Raw genomic sequence first — 19,327 nt, 5'->3', positions numbered from 1 at the left:
GTTTTTAGGAACCCAAAAACAGTAGAGCTTACATTTCATGAAGATTACTATTCTTTTTCCTAATTATTTTTCTTAGCTAGAAAGTAGTTAGGAGAGAAGAAGACCTAAGTTATCAAACATAAAATAGTATTAAAAGTGGTGCCTCTGGGGCGCCTGGGTGGCACAGCGGTTAAGCGTCTGCCTTCGGCTCAGGGCGTGATCCGGCGTTTTGGGATCGAGCCCCACATCAGGCTCCTCTGCTATGAGCCTGCTTCTTCCTCTCCCACTCCCCCTGCTTGTGTTCCCTCTCTCGCTGGCTGTCTCTATCTCTGTCAAATAAATAAATAAAATCTTTTAAAAAAAAAATAAAAGTGGTGCCTCAGGGGGTGCCTGGGTGGCACAGCGGTTAAGCGTCTGCCTTCGGCTCAGGGCGTGATCCCGGCGTTATGGGATCGAGCCCCACATCAGGCTCCTCCGCTATGAGCCTGCTTCTTCCTGTCCCGCTCCCCCTGCTTGTGTTCCCTCTCTCGCTGGCTGTCTCTATCTCTGTCGAATAAATAAAAAATTAAATCTTAAAAAAAAAAAAATAAGTGGTGCCTCTGGAAGGTCCTTGCCACAAGAGGAAAATGAAAACAAGCTGCAGCCTACTTCCAGAGTATGGAAATCCTCACAACACAGTTGGACACCTGCCACTAAATATTTATTAAGAACTTCCCGTTTGCCAACACTGTGACTGATCTGGGACTATAACAATGAATAAGAAAAAACAGTATCCCTGCCTTAGAGTAGAGACAGATGTTTTGATAAGAGCATTTCATAAACACTCTTAATTACTGTGTATGTACAGAGTACAGTAGATGCACAGAGTGGAGACTCTTGACCTAGCCTTTGAGGAGTCAGGAAGGTTTCCCAAAGGAGAAACTCTCTAAGCTAAGGCTTGTTGGATCAGGGAATGGCGGATGGAGTGAAGGGAAGAGTACTCTCAACAGAGGAAACAGAGAAAGCATGGAACTTTTCAGTTTTGAAAGAAGTTCAGGGGGAATGGTATAAAGTTGGAGATGGGGTTGTTACAATGTAGCAAGAGCTATGGGTAGAGTAAGAAGAATCCAGCTTTTAGGAGTCCTTGTAAGGCATGTTAAAGATTTACACTTCTCTTTAAAATAATTGGAAATTGATTGTGATCAGGGGAGACATGGTTGGATTTGTGTTTTGGAACAATTGCCCTGATTGCCATGTAGAGGCAAGGGTAAAAGCACATGTTCTACTTTAAAAAGGGAGAGAATTTGTCTTTTCTTCACTGTGGTGGATTTTGCTGGCAACTCAAGGAATGCTGCTTATGCCTCCCAGTTTCCTAGAGTCCGTTATTAAAGCAGTTCCTTTGGTATTTGCCTATATTCCAGAAGTCCCTGGGAACGGGCAGGGTGGAGGCGGCAGGAGAGGTAGAAAAACAAGAAAATACACCTTCCTGTACTCACTTTTATTGACAAAAGATATACTCCCAGATCCAATTATATGTTACAATTTATACTCAAATGCATTCCCACATTTGCTTCTCCTCATTTCCACTGCTCTCTGCTTTCCTCTCTCCTCCCCTCCTGCCCTGTTTGTTTGGTTTTCTCCTTTACATACACAAACAGCCTGGTACACATAGTTTTCAAGCAGAAGTCAGTAGCAGGAAGAACGACTGCGAGTAGATTAATGGAAAGAGAAATTAGAGCTTCATGAAAACTCAACAGAGTATTAGGTGAGTGAGAAATGGAGAGGATAGGAGAGGATCAGATGACTATAAAATGCTGATTCCTGTGAACATATTTTGTATTTTTCTGTGCTCTATTTTCCGAAATTCTTCAAGAAATATGAAAAACGCTTGCTTTGGCAAATATTGGTCACATAAATGTTAAAGATTTTCTAATTTCTTGTATATCCAGAGACAAACGGAAAAGTAACAGCTAAAAACAAGCAGCTGCCTTTTACATCCCCTAGAAAGTGATACATAGACAAAAAGGTGCAGAAAACAAGAGCCACTCTTAATATTACCTGAATGTTCTCAAAAAGCATAGAATGCCTGATGTGCTAGATATCATTTCCTTGATGAGACATTATTTTTAAATAACTATTTATCCTGTTGAATGCATGTTTATTGAAAAAAGTTTGGTTAACTGTGGGTATTGAAATCTACTTAATGGATCATGAAAAACATTTCCATATGATAGAAAGTCCTGATGTACATTATGTATAGTCAGGGTAAATACTATTATCTGAATATAGGTATGTCCTGGGTCATAATGTAAAATGTATTTCTTACTGTTGTTAGTGATGAAAACTATCTGAGAAACAGATGAATTGAGAATACACCCAGCAAGGACAAAGACAAAATAGAGTCACCCATGCTCTCACCACTCTGAAATAGCCACAGTTAACATTTTGGTATCTCTCTTATGTTTTCTGCTTATTCTGTACCCAAACCAGATGCTCTAAAAATAACTTCTGGCTTCAGTAGTTATAAGGTGGAGCTTTCCTAATGTGTAGATCATTTGCCTTTTGACAGAGTTCTTCCATGTTGCCTTTTAAGTTTCCTGGAGAGGAATGTTCGCAAATGTAGGTGTTCTAATCCTCTAACAAAGTGATAATTTGTTAAAAATGGTTCTTACTATCTTTTAGGTGATTTTCCTTTCCCTTAGCCTAGTTAGTTTCTGTTTTAATGCTCTTTGGGTGATTATCTCCTTATTACTAAATAGTAACTTTAAGCCATAGTTCCTTGCTTTATCAACTTTGGCCACCATTTACTGATTCCAAAGGGAATTAGCTCATTTGTAGGCATTACAACTTTTCTTCTTCCCTCTCTTCTTTCAGTGTTATTTTTTAGGGTTTTTTGTAAGTTGGTTTGTTTTGGGGGCAGGTTCCTCTACTGGATGCCTTTGTAACTTTAAGTAATATAAGTATACCATTGTTTCTTGTTCTGTCAACACCAGTAAGCGTCTCTTAACTCCTTTCTTTGTACAGTTATTAAAGTGTGCCCTTACCCTTCCTTTTACCCCATTCCCTCCTTCTATTTATCATCTCTGTTTTTACTTCCATGGAGTCAAGCTTGAAAATATTTTCCAGTCTTTTACTCACTTTCCATCTTCTTGACTTCTGAGTTTTTTAATTGTATATTGGGTGGGAGATAAATACAAATAGTCCATCTATTGTCTTGAACACCCCCGCACCTGGTTTTCATTTTAGTATCTTCATGTGTAAGGCAGTTCTCATGATATAAACATATTAAAGATTTATTATTTTAAGCAAGAGAGTAAGTAAGTTGATTTCTAAGAAGATTCTTGCAAGCTTTTGAAATTCTCTATGATGTTTTTTACTTCACAGGTACGGAAAACTTTTTTCACCTTAGCATTTTGTGACTTTTGTCGAAAGCTGCTTTTCCAGGGTTTTCGCTGTCAAACATGTGGTTATAAGTTTCACCAGCGTTGTAGTACAGAGGTTCCACTGATGTGTGTTAATTATGACCAACTTGAGTAAGTAATCAAAAAAATCTCTTTTCTGTCTATATTTTACTTTTCTTAATGTGAAACTAGTATATCTTAGAGTCTGGGAATTTTCTATCCAGTAGAGTTACAGGAAATTAAAAAAGGATGGCTAGAGAATACGGTGTGGTATAGCCAGTACTGCTCTCCCAAATTGTACTTCTGATTCAGCTATGCATTTCATTTATGTCTTATATCCTCTTTTAATGAATAAAGATCCCTTGCCCATAGACATCATCTTTAGATGGTTTTTGGGAGGAGAATGGGTGTGATTTCAATTACGTTAACCATTATATTTTTGGATCACATCTCAGGGGTTCTGGTTCTGTCACTATTTTATAAATTATATGTATTCTCTCTCTCTTTCTCTTTCTCTCTCTTTCTCTCTCCTTCAACCTCCCCTGCCCAGTTTTTTTAAAAGTAAGATATAAAAGCTTTGTACCCAGTGTATCTCTTTCTAAAATTTCTATTTGCTTTATGCCAGAGTTTCTGTAATAGATTAGACTGAGTCTATTATAATCTTTTTTGTTGTTGCTGCTGCTGCTACTGCTGTTAAGGTCTTACTACTTTTCTCAATCACTTGAACAAAGAGAATTCAACTCTGTAAAGTATATTATAATGATGTAATCTAACTGAGATGGTAGATACATTTTCTTCTAATTTCTTAACCATAAAGCATGATTTTTCCCCTCTAATATGTAGAAATTTGCTGTATAGAGCAATTAGTTTTAGATTATAAGCTTGCCTTTCAAAGTACGATGTAATTTTTTTTTAAATAAGCCTTTAAGCAAAAATACAACTAATTGAATTTAACAATCATTTCTGAAATGGAATTTGATCTCAAATATTTCTGTAAACTCTATAATGTATTCTGGTATATGAAGCTTCTGGGTTTTGCACAAGTTAGGTTTGTTTTGTTTTGTTTTTGTTTTTGCCTCACAGTTTGCTGTTTGTCTCCAAGTTCTTTGAACACCACCCAATACCACAGGAGGAGGCCTCCATAGCAGAGACTGCCCTTACGTCTGGATCATCCCCTTCTGCTCCCCCCTCCGATTCTACTGGGTATGATTTGACTCCTGCTGTTCAATGACAAATGCTATTTGAGCTGGTTTCTTTTGGATCTTTTGGTTAATTATTAACCTTTCCAACTACTTGGATTGTTAAATTAAGGATTTTTCTTCAGGTAACTTACCACATCAGGCAAATTTGTACATGCATTTGGTAAGATACATGGGATTCAAACTGACAAAGACTGTTTCAGGACCAGTCTTGAAAAAAATCAAGTAACAGATCATTTAGAGTCCCTGCCTTGTGCTCATCACTTTATTGGGTAATATCAAATATAGAAGTGTTTGATTCCCATTTTAAGAAATAGCATTGACTAATGAGACAGTGGCCAACAATTTAAAAACAGTATATAATTATAGTCTACAATTTCTCAGATGATTGCTATTTTAAACAAGGTGGAGACATAAATATCATGTTTACCATAGATGGGAGAAGAGTGAGAGTAGTCAAAAACATTTAATGAAGAAATGGGATTTGAACTGGACCTTCAAGAATTCTAGAATCTGAATGAGTCCAGGGAATAAAAAGCATGGTGGTGGGTTGTTCGGTGAGAAGTAGCATAAACAAAGGGAATAGGATGGTAGATTTGAGAGAGAGTGAACAGAGGCTAATCTAAGTTGAGAAGTATCATATATAAGACCAGATTATGAAGAGTGTTAGAATTCAAGCTGGAATTTAGACTTAACAGAAGAGGGAGAAAAATGTAAATGTTTTTGAGCAGAGGACTATCCGGGTGAAAATTTAAAGAAAGAAGCACTTAGCAGTGATACACAGATAGATCAGCGGACAAATGTCGAGGATGAAGAAGGCCAACTCAGATGCTGTTCATAGTGAAGACAATGAGAGGCAATAAAGATTTGAACTGGGGTGGTAGCAGTGTGGAGAAGGGATGGATATGTATAAATTGTAAAGAAAAATATTAACAGTATTATTAGTTGTGGAGGATAAAGGTGAGAACTGACTTTAAAGATGATATAAATGTATCATATATTCAAGCTTCATAGTAAGAAAAAAGATGATGATGAGTAACACATATTAGTGTTTTGGAGAATTTCTCACACAGGTCTGCATACTCTTTCCCTTTTGGATTTGAAGCAGAATAAATTGTGCTGTATTTGGTTACAGCATATGGTTAAAAAAAAGTCCCCACATGGCATTCTGTTCTGTAATATTCCAGAGATAATTAGTTAAGATCAGAAGTATTTACTGTCGGTTCAAACCCTACTTCCTTCCTCTCTTCACAATGTAATGCTATCTTTTCTGCCTAGAGACAGAAAAAAAATAAGTGGACAATTTCAAGATCTGTAATTTTACAAAGTCAACCTTTCTAGAGTTCTCATAGGCTAGAAAATTTAGCAAAAGACTTGTATTAAGGACTGGATGTTTTTATCTACTTTGGAACACTAGAAAATGCAACCATTAATTTTTTTTTTTTTTTGTCAGGTTGTAACAGTTACCTGCTCTGGTGGAGTCCTTTTATTCCTGCTGTCTCTATCAGTAGTTTTATGTACCTGGGTCTTTCTTAGATCAAAGTATTGTTATTGTTCGTTTTGATTTTTAATTAATCTTTTGGCTATGGCATTTACTCCTGACAGGTTCTGTAGACCATGATGCCTTTCTAATGGCAGGTCCCAGTTCTGTGAGCAGAGTTACAGAACATTACAATGAAATTAACGTGTTCTTTCTGAAGGTTTATAATGGTAATGATCCAGGACACTTACCTTCCACTGAAAGGATACTGTCTTAAAACTGAGAAACCATTTGCCTGTGCCATGAGTATTTTATTTATAACTAAACTGAAGTACATTCTGGTCTTGAGCAAATGATAAGAAAGATGTTCAAACTTTGTTTTCCTGATGCTTTTATGTCAAAGGTGTCTAGGTGTGCCTATGAAAAGATAGAAGCCAATCCTGTTCTATACTGCTGTTCCTTTGCCTTTTGTTAATAGTTCTTAGGACAACTATAGTGCTCATGAAACGCATATAATAATGGATGTAACCAAGATATATTGGAGAAGTGATACATTGGCCAGTTTGTACCTCCTTTTCTGCTTTTTAAAAATGCTATGGGATGTATGAATGTCTGAAAAATCAGCATTTTAAAATTTGCATATTCGTGAACAGAAGTAGTCACTTTGCTTGAAAATTTTAATACTCTTAAAAAAGCTTTTAATATTCTAGATTGAAAATGAGATTGAAACTAATTGGTAATTTGTTGAAGGGTGTTAGAAGTAAAATTCTTTTTCTTTTTAATCCAATACTACTTTAAAGAGGTTTGCAGCAGCATAGGTAGAGGTATCAGGAGAAAGCCAGTTTGCTGGCTCCCAGCATACTTCACAGGGTATAAATCGCCGTGGTCCAGGTAAAGACATCCCAGTATGGAAACTGAATTTTATCAATTCCCAGAAATGATGAGAGTTACTAGAGATACCCTGGTTTACAGTGGCCAGAATTAGAGAAGACTGAATCAGACTGAATCAGAATTCCAGGTAAATTCATTTCCATGAGAAATATAGCTGTTGTATAGACCAAAGTTCTTGTGTTGGATGGACCAGTGCTCAGTCCACTTTTAGAAGATATTTATGAGAAACCAAATTATAATCCAAAGATGTGGACATGACTCAGATGTTTAATGATACCAGGACTTAATTACTTGAAGTTTTCTCCAAAGTTACATACTTGCTGTCAAGGCTAGGTAAATTAACTTTATGGACCAACATATGCCTTCTACTGAGTGGTTTTAGATACCAACTGCCAAATATAGTCTTTCTGATTTTGTGTAATACACAAGATATCTTCACTTTCTTAAATATCCATTTTTTTTTTAGATAATAAAATCTATCATATAAAATCCAGGTTTTTGTTTTTCCTACTTCTGGACCAATGCCCTTTGAATACATGTTCTTCTTTGTTATAAACTACATGTTGCAGTCATAGTCTTAATTCAGTAACTTTCAAAAATGACTTGCTGTCACTTATGCCTGCACCAGACCAATTATATTGATCAGACTGCCCTATACAACTATAGTTAATTCAGGCTCTTTCCACTTTTAAGTCCTAATTTAAATTATGCTATTGACTTGAGACTTTAAATCAGCCTATGGTTTTTTAAAAGTGGGTGCATTTTCCAAAACTTTTTAAAAAAACCAATTTTGTCATTTTTCATTCTTTTACCTGTTCCCAAAACCCCTTACAAAAGGCATATATTGGCTGCCTAAAGCAAAAATAAAGATAGCTCTTTCACAAACTAAAAATTTCACAGTAATTAGTAGGATAAAAAGGACAAGTGGAACATGGTAATTTTTCTAAAGGCCAGGTCCATCGGTTTTAGCCTGTAATTCTCATTGGGTGATAGTAATTTTTTAAAGTACATAATATTATTTTTATTTCAGTTCTAAGTGGACTCCATTAATATGAACAGATAAGCTCAAAATTTCTTTCCCTACCCTTAAGAGCATGCTCAGAGAGTCAAACTATAAACTGGTGTGGTTCAGATTTTGTTAAGGTGCTTTATTCAGAACCTTTAAAAAAAACCCTTTGGCTTCTTTGGCCCTTCAAACCTCTGTCTACTCCTTTTGTACTGTATTTTCTTCCCATTCTTTTCTAAACCCTGTCCCCTCACAAAATGTCTTTGTATTCCCTCCACATTGTCTTTCTGGCTACATCTTAATAACCACTAAATAATGCAGATTATTACAGAGTTTGCATAAAATGAGGTGTAATGATACCAGTCTTTGTAGAGAGGTTGTTAGCACTGCATCATTCATTGGTCCTTATGGAGCTCACTGACACAACCATACCTCCTCTATTATGTCATTCTTCCTTCCCAGTTCCTTGGATATCCTCTCTGAGGAACCTAGACTCCTCACTGATGTTGGCAATCTATTCGCAAAACTTTAGTGTGCTCTCTGAGTGTCAGGTTCATTTCAGGGCAGTGAGAGTATAGAATTGGTTATTTATCTACAGTACCAAAATAGATCATTCTGTCACCTATTTTGATGATCTCCTCAAAAAGCAATTTTTAAAAAGATTTGCTTTAATGCTTAACATATGTTTCTTTACCCCTTTGTTGCTCAATTATTGGACGTGGTAAAAAATTTAAAATAGAGATTATAAGGGTCATCTTTTGGATTTGCAAATGGTCTTTTGCTATTGTTCAAGATTTTAATTCAATGCTATGTAAAGCAACAGATACATCTTTCAGGCCATGGAATACACAAGTGTATTTTTAAAATACTCATTATTTCCTAATTCTTTCCATAAAAATCTCATTTTAGTAACTTCAGCTATCAAGAAATGACAAAGGTAGAAAAAAATAGCAGATATTATTCACTCAGTCTCTAGTATCTAGAGATTTTTGTGTAACTTTAGAGAGTTTCTTCAGCTGATTAACCACAGGTAATTTCTAGCCATTTGTAGATTTCCCTGGAGTTTTTTGGATAAGAATCAGTTACCATTGGTAGTCCTTGGAGGGTCTGCTTGAGCAAAAGCAGCTTTGTCATTAGCGTAGGCATATATTAGTTTTTTAAACCCAATTACTGCTGGGTTTTTAATGCTTTACAAGGCAATCTTTATATCATCCATTTTTTTATGTTATTATCTCTATAAAGGTGCTCTGAATCTTATCTTTCAATGACTTGATTTTTCCAGGCCCCAAATTCTCACCAGTCCGTCTCCTTCAAAATCCATTCCAATTCCACAGCCTTTCCGACCAGCAGATGAAGATCATCGAAATCAATTTGGACAAAGAGACCGGTCCTCATCAGCTCCAAATGTGCATATAAACACAATAGAACCTGTCAATATTGATGTAAGTATCCAGCATTGTTAGAACTAAAAAGATTCGAGTGTATTTCTTTATTTTTGTGCTATGCTTATAATGTAGATCAGAAATGTGTGTCACAGTTATTATTAGTGATAGACTTTTCATGAATTACTGATCAGAAAGCCTTGTCATCTTCTCTGATGGTATTAAATACTTAACTGGTGCCAAATTATGGAGTTGTTCTGATTTTTTTTCTTACAACATTGTTTCTGCAAAAGTCTTATCTTCATTTGTTTAATGGATAATCCCTTATCCATTTTATGGTAAAGAAATAATACAACTGCAGATTTTCTATTTAGATCAATTTGAGATCTTTATCTAAATTTCTAAAAGTATAACTTTGAGTTAAATAACCCTTAAGAACTAATCATTACTTTATGTATAAGACATGCAAAACTACCTTTTACCTTCCTTTTTTTTTGACTATACCATTGTATTCCATCTCTCTATATATCATAAATTTTTGCATATTCTTTTTTTGTAAAGTTTCTCATTAAGTTTTAATCATTCATTTTTAAAAATGTGTCTTCTCTTGTGTAATCATCATATATTGTAATCTCATCTCTTCAGTTATTTTAGCCACAAGAGGCTGGTCACTCTTGATGTTTTTACTTTTCCAGTTTATCTTGCGCACTATAACTTAATTATATAACTTAGTGTTGCTTCCTCAATTAGATATTCTTGGCAGCAGAGACCATTCCTAATATTAGTTCACTTGGCACCTGTCTTAGAACTAAATACATAATTGGTCATCCAAAAATATTTGTTTCAGTAAAAGGGTTAGAAGATGAAGCAGGAAATTTCCCATATTATAGACCAGGGATCAACAAACTTTTTCTTAAAGGGCCAGATAGTAAATATTTTAGGCTTGTGGATCATATGATCTCTAATGACAACTGTTGAACTTTGTCACTGTAGTGTGAAAGCAGCCAGATATAATACATTATAAACAAATGGGTGTGGTTTTATTTCCATAAAACTTTATTTACAAAATAATCTGGTAATTGAGTTACAGAAGAGAATATTATGTGCCCTCGCTACCTGAGCTGTGATGGGCTGGGGATCCCGCTCTTAGAATTAGGTGTCACTTCTCACAGAATTCGTGCTTTCATATAGAGTGTACGTTATCCTTAATCTCTGTAATAAGCAACCAAACAGAAAACCCACCAAGCTTGTTTGCCTTGGAAAGTAATTATATTTAAAAAGGAAATTAAAAATAAACAAATAATAAAAATAAAGAGGAAGTTAAAACTCTTTCCCCAAGTAAACAGGGTACTAGAATTAGTGAGGTGGTTACTTGTGTGTTAGAAGATAGGAATTGTTCTCATTTTACAGGTATACCTTATGTGAGTCCTCATAAGATTGAGTAGAGAAGCAAAAATTGTCCTAACAGGAAAATATTCACTTATTAACAGACTACTTTAATATTAGTCCCCACCCAGACGTCCCTCCGCATCTAATACCAGTTTGCATTCCAACCCCCTTACATCATTATCCAATATTTCAGAGAAAACCTAATGCAGATTTATTGCAAATCTGGAAGAAAAAAAGAAAGATTTTAAGGCTTTTACGAAGACAGTGAAAAAGGACTTTGGAGAACTACTGAAATGACAAAAAGGCCATTGAGAAATAAGGAATACAGTAGAATTAAATTAGTCCAGTGAACAATGGAAAAGATGCATAGAGATGACAATATAACAGGCTCTTCAAATGAAAATGATTTAAGTATCAAAAGATTGATAGAGGCCCTTCAGGGAATTGATGAAGTCCTCTAAAATTTTTATAAAGATTGATTGATTGATTGATTGATTTTAGAGAAAAAGAGAACATGAGCAGGTGGAGGGGCAGAGGCAGAGGGAGAGAACCCTCAAGCAGGTTCCCCACTGAGCACGGAGCCCAACACAGGGCTCTGTCTCAGGACCCTGAGATCATAACCCGAGCCAAAACCAAGAGTCAGCCGTTTAACTGACTGAGTCATCCAGGTGCCCCTACAATTTTTATAAAAATTATTATGCCTGTGATGTAAAAGATGAATATGAAATCGAGGGTTTCAGTTCGTGCTATGAAAACTTTTGTATTATGAACAAAAAAAACTTAATTTATGTGTTCTAAGAATTAGCATATTGAGATTATAACTTAAAATTTATTGGGGCACCTGGATGGCTCAGTTAGTTGGGTGACCAACTCTTGATTTCAGCTCAGGTCATGATCTCAGGGTCTTGGGATTAAGACCTGCATTGGGCTCTGTACTCAATGTGGAGTCTGCTTCAGGATTCTCTCTCTCCCTTTTCCCTTCCCCCCCACCCCCTCTCTCTCAAATAAATAAATCTTTAAAAAATAACAAAGTTATTAAATGTAAAAGAAAAACCTCATTATAAATTTTAATTTCATTTTTCAAGATAATTTTTTTTCCAAGATAAATTTCTAAATTCTGGACTTTGTTCCCACTTTTTACTTTGAAATTTTTTTTTCTTTAAGATTTTTTTTTTTTATTATTATTTATTCGACAGAGATAGAGACAGCCAGCGAGAGAGGGAACACAAGCAGGGGGAGTGGGAGAGGAAGAAGCAGGCTCATAGCAGAAGAGCCTGATGTGGGGCTCGATCCCATAACGCCAGGATCACGCCCTGAGCCGAAGGCAGACGCTTAACCTCTGTGACCCAGGCGCCCCAATTTTCCTTCTAGATTTTTAACACCTCTATCACCACTTGTTTCCTCGTTCCAAAACTTTCATTGACTTTATACTGATTATAAGATTACAAATTCTTTAGCATTTTCATTCAATTTCAGTCATTTCATTCAACTCCAATCATTATTTCTCATTTATTATTCTAGTAAACAAGGTTGTTTTGACTTGTTTTTGACAAACTTGGCAATATTGACTCTGGGATAGGCACTATGACAGAATTGGGAAGTAAGGATGAATTAGCACACGGTCTTTGACCTCAGAGAGGTCACAGTCTAATGGATGAATCAGATATATAAATAAATAGACACAAAAATATATAGTGGTAGTTTATAGAAGAGGGTAATAAACTCTACCTTGTTGTATATAGGAATATTTAAGAGAAAGGACATTTAAGTTGTAAAAGATGAATGTGTAGGAGTTGATTAAGGACACTTGGTGGGGGTTTTAAGAAGAAAGGACATTTGTTAAGGAAATAGTATGTGCAAAAGTATGGAGGTAACTTTATATGGAATGTTGATATTGTAGGAGTTTAGGGCTCAGGAGAAGGGTACGGAATGGTGGAAGACAAAACTAGGTAGGTAGAGTCCATACTGAAAGGCACTGTGTCTTACTTTAAAGTCTCTGTAGGAGTTGGTAGTAAGGAGTTTGAAAAATTTGGAGTGAGAGAGAAAGTGCTCAGCTCTATGTTCTGGAAGAATCTTTTGAATTCATGAGAGATTGTAGGTAAGACTGTTACGAATGATATTGAAAATGCCTACTGTTATGAATAAACTTACTCTATAGCAAATACTATACTAAGTGCTTAACATAAATTTTCCTACTCTGCCCCCATAAACTTTCATGGGTTAAGTACTATTTTTATTATTTTACAGTTGAGAAAATTAGATTTTGGGAGGTTAAGAAACTTCCCAAGATCGCATCACTGATAAATGACTGAAATGGGGTATAAAACCTGCTCTGTCCTGCTTATGCTTAACCACTGCTCTGTAAAGTAGTAGAAGAAAGAGGTGAAAGAGATGAGAAGTAGAAGATAATGCCCAGATTTCTCTGGCCTGGGTGAATAGATAGTATTCATTCCATTCATTAGGCTAGGAAATACCAAAGAAGAATAGAACTTGTAGAAATGAAAATGGTGACTGTTATTTTGAACATGTTGACATTAAGTTGTCTGAGGGACTTTACTGGTTTAGAAATCCAGTAGCAGTTAAATAAAAGGACCTTGAGTGGAGATACAGATTTTGGAGTAATTAGCATATCAGTTAAAACCATGAGTGTAAATGATATTACTCAAAGAGTATATGTAAATTGCCAAATGGGTAGAATATGCAGCCCCATTGAATATTATTAACATTTGATAGTCCAGGCAGAGACTGTCGTTCTGTGTCTCTTTTGTGGGCTCCTCTTCCTAAGTCTAACTTCAGATAAGTAAGAGAAAGTAGAGTTGCAGAAAAGGGAGAAAAGGGACTTCAAGAATGCTGAAGTAGTTGGTGTCAGTGGCCAGTGAGACTCAACTGTGGTAAACACTGAAAATGACTGTTGGACTATGTCATTTTGACTTCATTGGGAACTGTTTTAGAGGGCTGGTGGAGGAGAGCAAGGCAGGTGAAGATGTGGGTTAAGTATCAGTTTTGAGAGGCTTGACTATAAAGGAGTAACAAAGGGGCCATAGATTAAAGTAGGGTTGAGGGACAGTTGTTTCAAATGTGAGAGTCTTAATGCGTATTTGTAACTTGAGGGAAAAGATTTTATTTATTTATTTGAGAGAGAGAGAGCATGCATGAGCACAAGCAGGGGAAGCAGCAGACAGAGGGAGAGGAAGAAGCAGACCCCCTTCTGAGCAAGGAGCCTGATGTGGGACTCAATCCCAGGACCCTAGGATCATGATCTGAGCGGAAGGCAGCCGCTTAACTGACTGAGCCACTCAGGCACCAGATTGAAAATTCTTATTGTGCCTTGCACATAGTGAGAATTCAGATTATAGCTAACATAACCATGCAATATTTGTAAATCTAGGGGCAGAACAGAATGTTCTCTGATGGCTTCTGTTTACTCTATCACGCTACAGGTGAGAGATAATAAGTAAGGAAGGAACTACAGGAGATGAATAAGAGTATGAAATAGCCAGTATTGGAATAATAGAAGATCCTCTTAAACTAGAACAAATAAAAAGGTTGTCAAGGAGCTTTAAGAACAGATTGAAAAGTAGAAGTTTATAGGCAGTAAGAGTGGAAAAAGCCAAAATTGGCTGATGCCTGGTTATGGGGAGTCACAAACCAGGTGCAGGGAAAAGGAAAAGGATGTGGTCTTTCTGCCTTTGTCTTGTTCTTTCTGTCCAGCAGGTCCTCTGCTTCCCCCCGCCCCCCACATTCCTATCTATCCCTCAGACTCCAACTCAGCTCGTCTCTTGAAATGTTTCACCAGTGATCAGATCTTACAGTTATTTATCCCTTGAACTTGCGTAACACTAAGAATCTTTTCACCTGGGGCACCTGGGTGGCTCAGTTGGTTAAGCACCTGCCTTGGGCTCAGGTCGTGATCCCAGGGTCCTGAGATCTAGCCCTGTGTCAGGCTCCCTGCTCCACAAGAAGCCTGTTTCTCCCTCTCCCTGCCGCTCCCCCCTGCTTGTGCTCTCTCTCTGTCAAATAAATAAATAAAATCTTAGGGAAAAAAAAAAAAGAATCTTTTCACCATACAGTTTATTTGGCAGTTAACTAAGCATCTTTGGCACCTCTTTTATTGTTTTCTTAAGCTATTATTTTTGTATTATTTAATGTCCATGTTTGTATGTCTTTCTTCCACTTAGGTTACAAGCTCTCAAGAACACAGAAAGTTAGTGACACCACCGGGATTTTATATTTATTGGTAGCCACTCAACCCTTAATACCTAGCACGTTGTTTGCCAGATATATGAGTATTTGTAGGTTATTCTGTAGAAGATGTTGAAGGCTTTATATAAGACATTGAACATGATAGAAATGCATCTGTAAAGAATTTACTCTAGGTCTTAAACCTATAAACAAAAAGCTGCCGGTTTGCAAAGAGCCCTTGAGCCTGTTTAGAGACATTTGGGGCCATTCAATCCCTCTTATTTAAGTTAAACTGAGTAAAAAACTAAGTTCTACCTATGTAGGTCCAAATTGTATTGCATTGCCAGTAGACTTTCCCCTCCTACCCCCAATATTATCTGTTGTAAAAAGCTATGTTTTAATCATAAAGATGGATTTTAACAATACCGTTGTTTGAGCCATTTTGATTTTTTCCCTTCTCACGTTTCCTTATACATCTGTATTTCTATAATTGTAATCAATGTACATTTAATTTTATTTTTTATCATATTGTAAACATGTTTCACAATACAAGCTTCATAATTATTTCAGTAGCTGCATAATTCTTATTAAATTGATGCACCATCATATACTCAACCCAAATGTCAGTGTGTCTATAATAGGTAAATAATTATTTTTGATTTTTTTAGTATGATGGATAATGCTGCACTAGACATCCTTGTGCATATCACTTTTTCTTCTGAATTATTTCCTTAGGAAAAATTCCCAGAAGTGGAATTACAGGATCAAAGGGTATGAACATTTTATGGCTCTTAACATGTGCCGGTAGAATTTTTTTAAATCAAGTGACAAAGCCATTGGTTTTGAATGGCCTGAAATGGATTTCAGCATTTGATCAGGACTAATAATTCCTTCAATATAGGGTTAGGTTGGCAAGTGCTTCCAAATGTTTATTTTATCATGTTCACCAGCTACTTTCATATTCTTTCTGTATTGTGAAGCCACTATAAGATAGGTATTATTTAGAATTAACTTTTCTGTTAATGGTTAGTCAAAAGTTGAGTGTTGTTACTACTTTCTTACCATATGCTTTGAATAAATATCCATTACTCTTTATTTGTAGGACTTGATTAGAGACCAAGGGTTTCGTAGTGATGGAGGTAAGTAGTGATTTCCATTAAAAAAAAAAAAAAAAACTCAGAGAAAAATGCAGTTGCTTTGCTGCTTGTCTCCTTTATATTTGCTTCTTTCATGAAACACAGACACAGAGAAAAATGTGTAGAGAAAGCCCCAAATATCTTTTGCTTTTCTTTATTATTTATCATTTATATCTAATAAAATTTTAACTGATTTATGAGTAGAGAAAAAGAGAGGACATAAAAGGGGGTCTTAAATGTACTATCTACAATTTTAAAATCATCAAAGAGAGAGCCTTAATTATTTTACCCACTTTACTGATTCCTAACCATCTCCAAAACTTGAGATGCTAGATTTCCTTTGGGAGCCTCCGCTAATACCACTAATTGTTAATGATTGAGCTTAGAATCAGTTAAAACTTGATTTTCCTAAATCATTCTTAGGGAGAATCCCTTAGATTGCCTGTCACAACTTCTCAGTTTGTTAGAATTGTCAGCCTCTTCTCTTCAGCTTTCTAGAAGGATGTGGAATGCACATTGTATAGAATAGACCCTAATAGAAATCCTGTTGTCCTCTTATTAGTCCAGTAAATAAAATAAGTAAATTGAGTATATCTTCAAAATATCTAAGCCCAGACTTAAAGATATTTTATATTGAATAAACATTGTATAAACCATCTTTTGTTATGTTTCTGTATACCTGTGAACCTGCCAAAATGATAACCCTGCCTTATATACTGGATTTAGTATTCACTATAGCATGTAGTTTAAAAAGTTGTGGTTTTTTTCCATTTGTTATTCTGTGAACCGCCAATTAATGTTGCTGCCAGTTTGACTTTCATACGTCTTAATAACTGTGGCTTTTGATATTTTTGCCCAGTACATCCAGCATTTAAATGTTGCCATCATGTTAGCATCACAGAGTTAACTTAGTCATAAAAACTGCCTGCCTAGTACCAAAAACCAAATGGCATTTCTTGTCCTTTTTAGGAGTCACTTTATAAAAAGTCATTGGGATTTTAGGAAAACAAGCAGAATTTTTTAGACATCCAGAATGAATTTGTGAAGCAGGCTTCAGCTCATTTATTCCCATGACTTCTTTTCATTTCTTCTGTGTGTCTGTCTTCCTGTGTTTGCCTGCCCCTCTCTTTCTCTTCTAACAGCCCCCTTGAACCAGCTGATGCGCTGTCTTCGGAAATGCCAATCCCGGACTCCCAGTCCCCTCCTACATTCTGTCCCCAGTGAAATAGTGTTTGATTTTGAGCCTGGCCCAGTGTTCAGAGGTAGTTGGGCTCTTCTTTCTTGTTTTCACCCAAAGCAAACTAAATATAAACTACAGATACTGTTTGTGCCTCACCCTCACAGCGTGTGTTTGTAAGTGTGAGAGTTTTCAGTACTAAATTTCTGCTTGGCCTGGCTGGAATGCTCTGAATGTGCTTCTCACACATACTCACTACTACAAGCTTTGTGTATGCTGTCTGTCGTACATTTTTAAAAGCAAAAAAATTCTGAGCTGAGATGTCCGTCTTGTTTTTTGTTATATTACTTACTTTTTGGTCTTGATAACTTCTTAAACTCCAATGGGTGGCAGTAAGTAATGTATGTTGGGGCAGAGTGTCTTTCAATCTGAATTACTTTTATTTTAATCCAGTTAGGCAGTAGCCTTCGTGACTATTAATATTTGTTACCAATTTGTGTGGTTTTTAAAAAAGTAAAAACGGAAATCCCAATTATGAGATTTTGCTAGACTTCTGGCTTTATTTTTCTGTAATAGCAGTGTTCTTTTTTTAAATGTAGGACATGTACATTTTACATTATATCAAAGGTAGGGAGCCTTTAAAAAGGTCTGTAATATATTTGGGGTACTTTAGCGTACTTTAAAAAATTTGGGGAGTGACACTCCCACTTATGCCCTAATATGAGGGGGAAGCAACAGTATAATTTCATTCTCCCATTTCATCTTGCCTTTAATTAGTAATTAAACTGATTTTTAAAGATTTAAGTCAAAGTTCAGACAGGTATCTTGCTACACATGTTTTTAAAGAATTGTATTTACTGGCTTTTGCTAGTGTCTCTTACTTATTCTGAATGTAGTGGTGGTGTTTCAGATTTTTGCTCTCTCACTGAGCTGTTTCTCATAAAATTTGTAGAATGGGCTAGAAGTCCTACAGTGCTGACTAGTGCAACTGAAATAAATAGTACAGTGCCAGCCTCTGTAGATCAGGATTATGAGGCCTGAGCAAGCAGTTAAGGCTTTAAGATGTTGAATCAAGTTATCAGTGGAAATGGATTATGCTCTAGTTACAGATGTTCCAGATGCCATTTTCTTTTAGAAAATTGCATGTTAGATCATCAGAATTTTATATGATGACATGTGTGATGTAGTAATGATAAAATTCTATAGTTTTAACATTGAAGTGTAGGCATTGGTATCCTTATTCTTTGAAAGATAGTGACACCACCCTACCCTCAAATAGTAATCTTCTTTAAAAAAAAAAGAGTCCCTGGGGGTCTTTTTGTTCTGTATATGCAAATATTATTGGATATCTCAATTCCACTTAGCTATACTCAGGCTCTACCAGGAGTCATTGGCCTGAACACCTCCAAACCGGGTAGATGAATTTAGGATTTTTGCTTAGTCAGCATTTAGAAAAGTATTCGGCCCTGCCAACTGAGTCTACTTTCAGTGTGTCCGTTGGGCTCACTTGGCTGATGGGGTATTTCCATTTGTAGTAACTTGGCCAAGAGTCCATAGCACTTACTTTGCTCTTACTCTATATGGGTAGCGATTTTTCAGAAAATCTTGAGAAACCTGCTTAGCTTTGTTTTTATTAACTCTGTCATACAGGTAACAAGTAATCTTTGTTTAGTAGAATAGGAATCCAGAAACCAATGCACTGACCAGTATTTCTAACTATTTAAGAGTTAAATAGTATAGTTAAATAGTATAGGATTTTTAAAGTTTGCCTAAAATGATAGAACCAGGTAGTCTTAACATTAAGGCTATTATTATAATGTTTCCTTTTGGGAATTTCCATCTGTTTTTATATTGATTGGCTGTTGAGGTAACATAAAAGAGTTACAAGGTTTTTATTTTTTTATATAAGCTCTTAAATTGATTTTACTTTTTTTAATCAAAGAAATAAAACCTTGGGAGTATTGCGCTAGTATTGATCTCTTATTTTAGAAGGATTATTTTTCTTCTGGACTCTGTACCAATAAGCAAAGTTTGTATATGTAATCAGATGTTTTAAAAGTCATTAAATGGGCCAGAAAACTAAAAGAAATTAAGTGCAAATCATCACATGAGGCTCTTCCTTGGCC

The 19,327-nt window shown here is 35.9% G+C and overlaps 1 protein-coding gene across 6 annotated transcripts in view; it reads left to right on the top strand.

Moving 5' to 3' along the window:
* Nucleotides 1-19,327, top strand: part of BRAF (B-Raf proto-oncogene, serine/threonine kinase) — a 166,683-nt gene that overhangs the window by 104,483 nt on the left and 42,873 nt on the right. For 4 of the 6 annotated variants that reach the window (XR_004618970.1, XM_019802239.2, XM_034638176.1 and 1 more), the window contains exons 6-9: nucleotides 3,343-3,491; nucleotides 4,443-4,562; nucleotides 9,218-9,377; nucleotides 15,991-16,027. Coding sequence is in view for 5 of the 6 variants with exons in the window: in XM_019802239.2 (XP_019657798.2) it covers nucleotides 3,343-3,491; nucleotides 4,443-4,562; nucleotides 9,218-9,377; nucleotides 15,991-16,027 (466 nt within the window). In the remaining variant the exon portion in view is untranslated. Of the gene's footprint in view, nucleotides 1-3,342; nucleotides 3,492-4,442; nucleotides 4,563-9,217; nucleotides 9,378-15,990; nucleotides 16,028-17,166; nucleotides 17,287-19,327 lie in introns of all 6 variants that reach the window. The other 2 variants (XM_034638190.1, XM_034638195.1) reach the window with 1 other exon arrangement.

The sequence above is a fragment of the Ailuropoda melanoleuca genome, chromosome 1, assembly GCF_002007445.2.
Source record: "Ailuropoda melanoleuca isolate Jingjing chromosome 1, ASM200744v2, whole genome shotgun sequence".
Lineage (NCBI taxonomy): Eukaryota > Metazoa > Chordata > Mammalia > Carnivora > Ursidae > Ailuropoda > Ailuropoda melanoleuca.
Note: the sequence above shows the minus strand (reverse complement) of the source record. Positions and strands in the feature narration are given on the sequence as shown.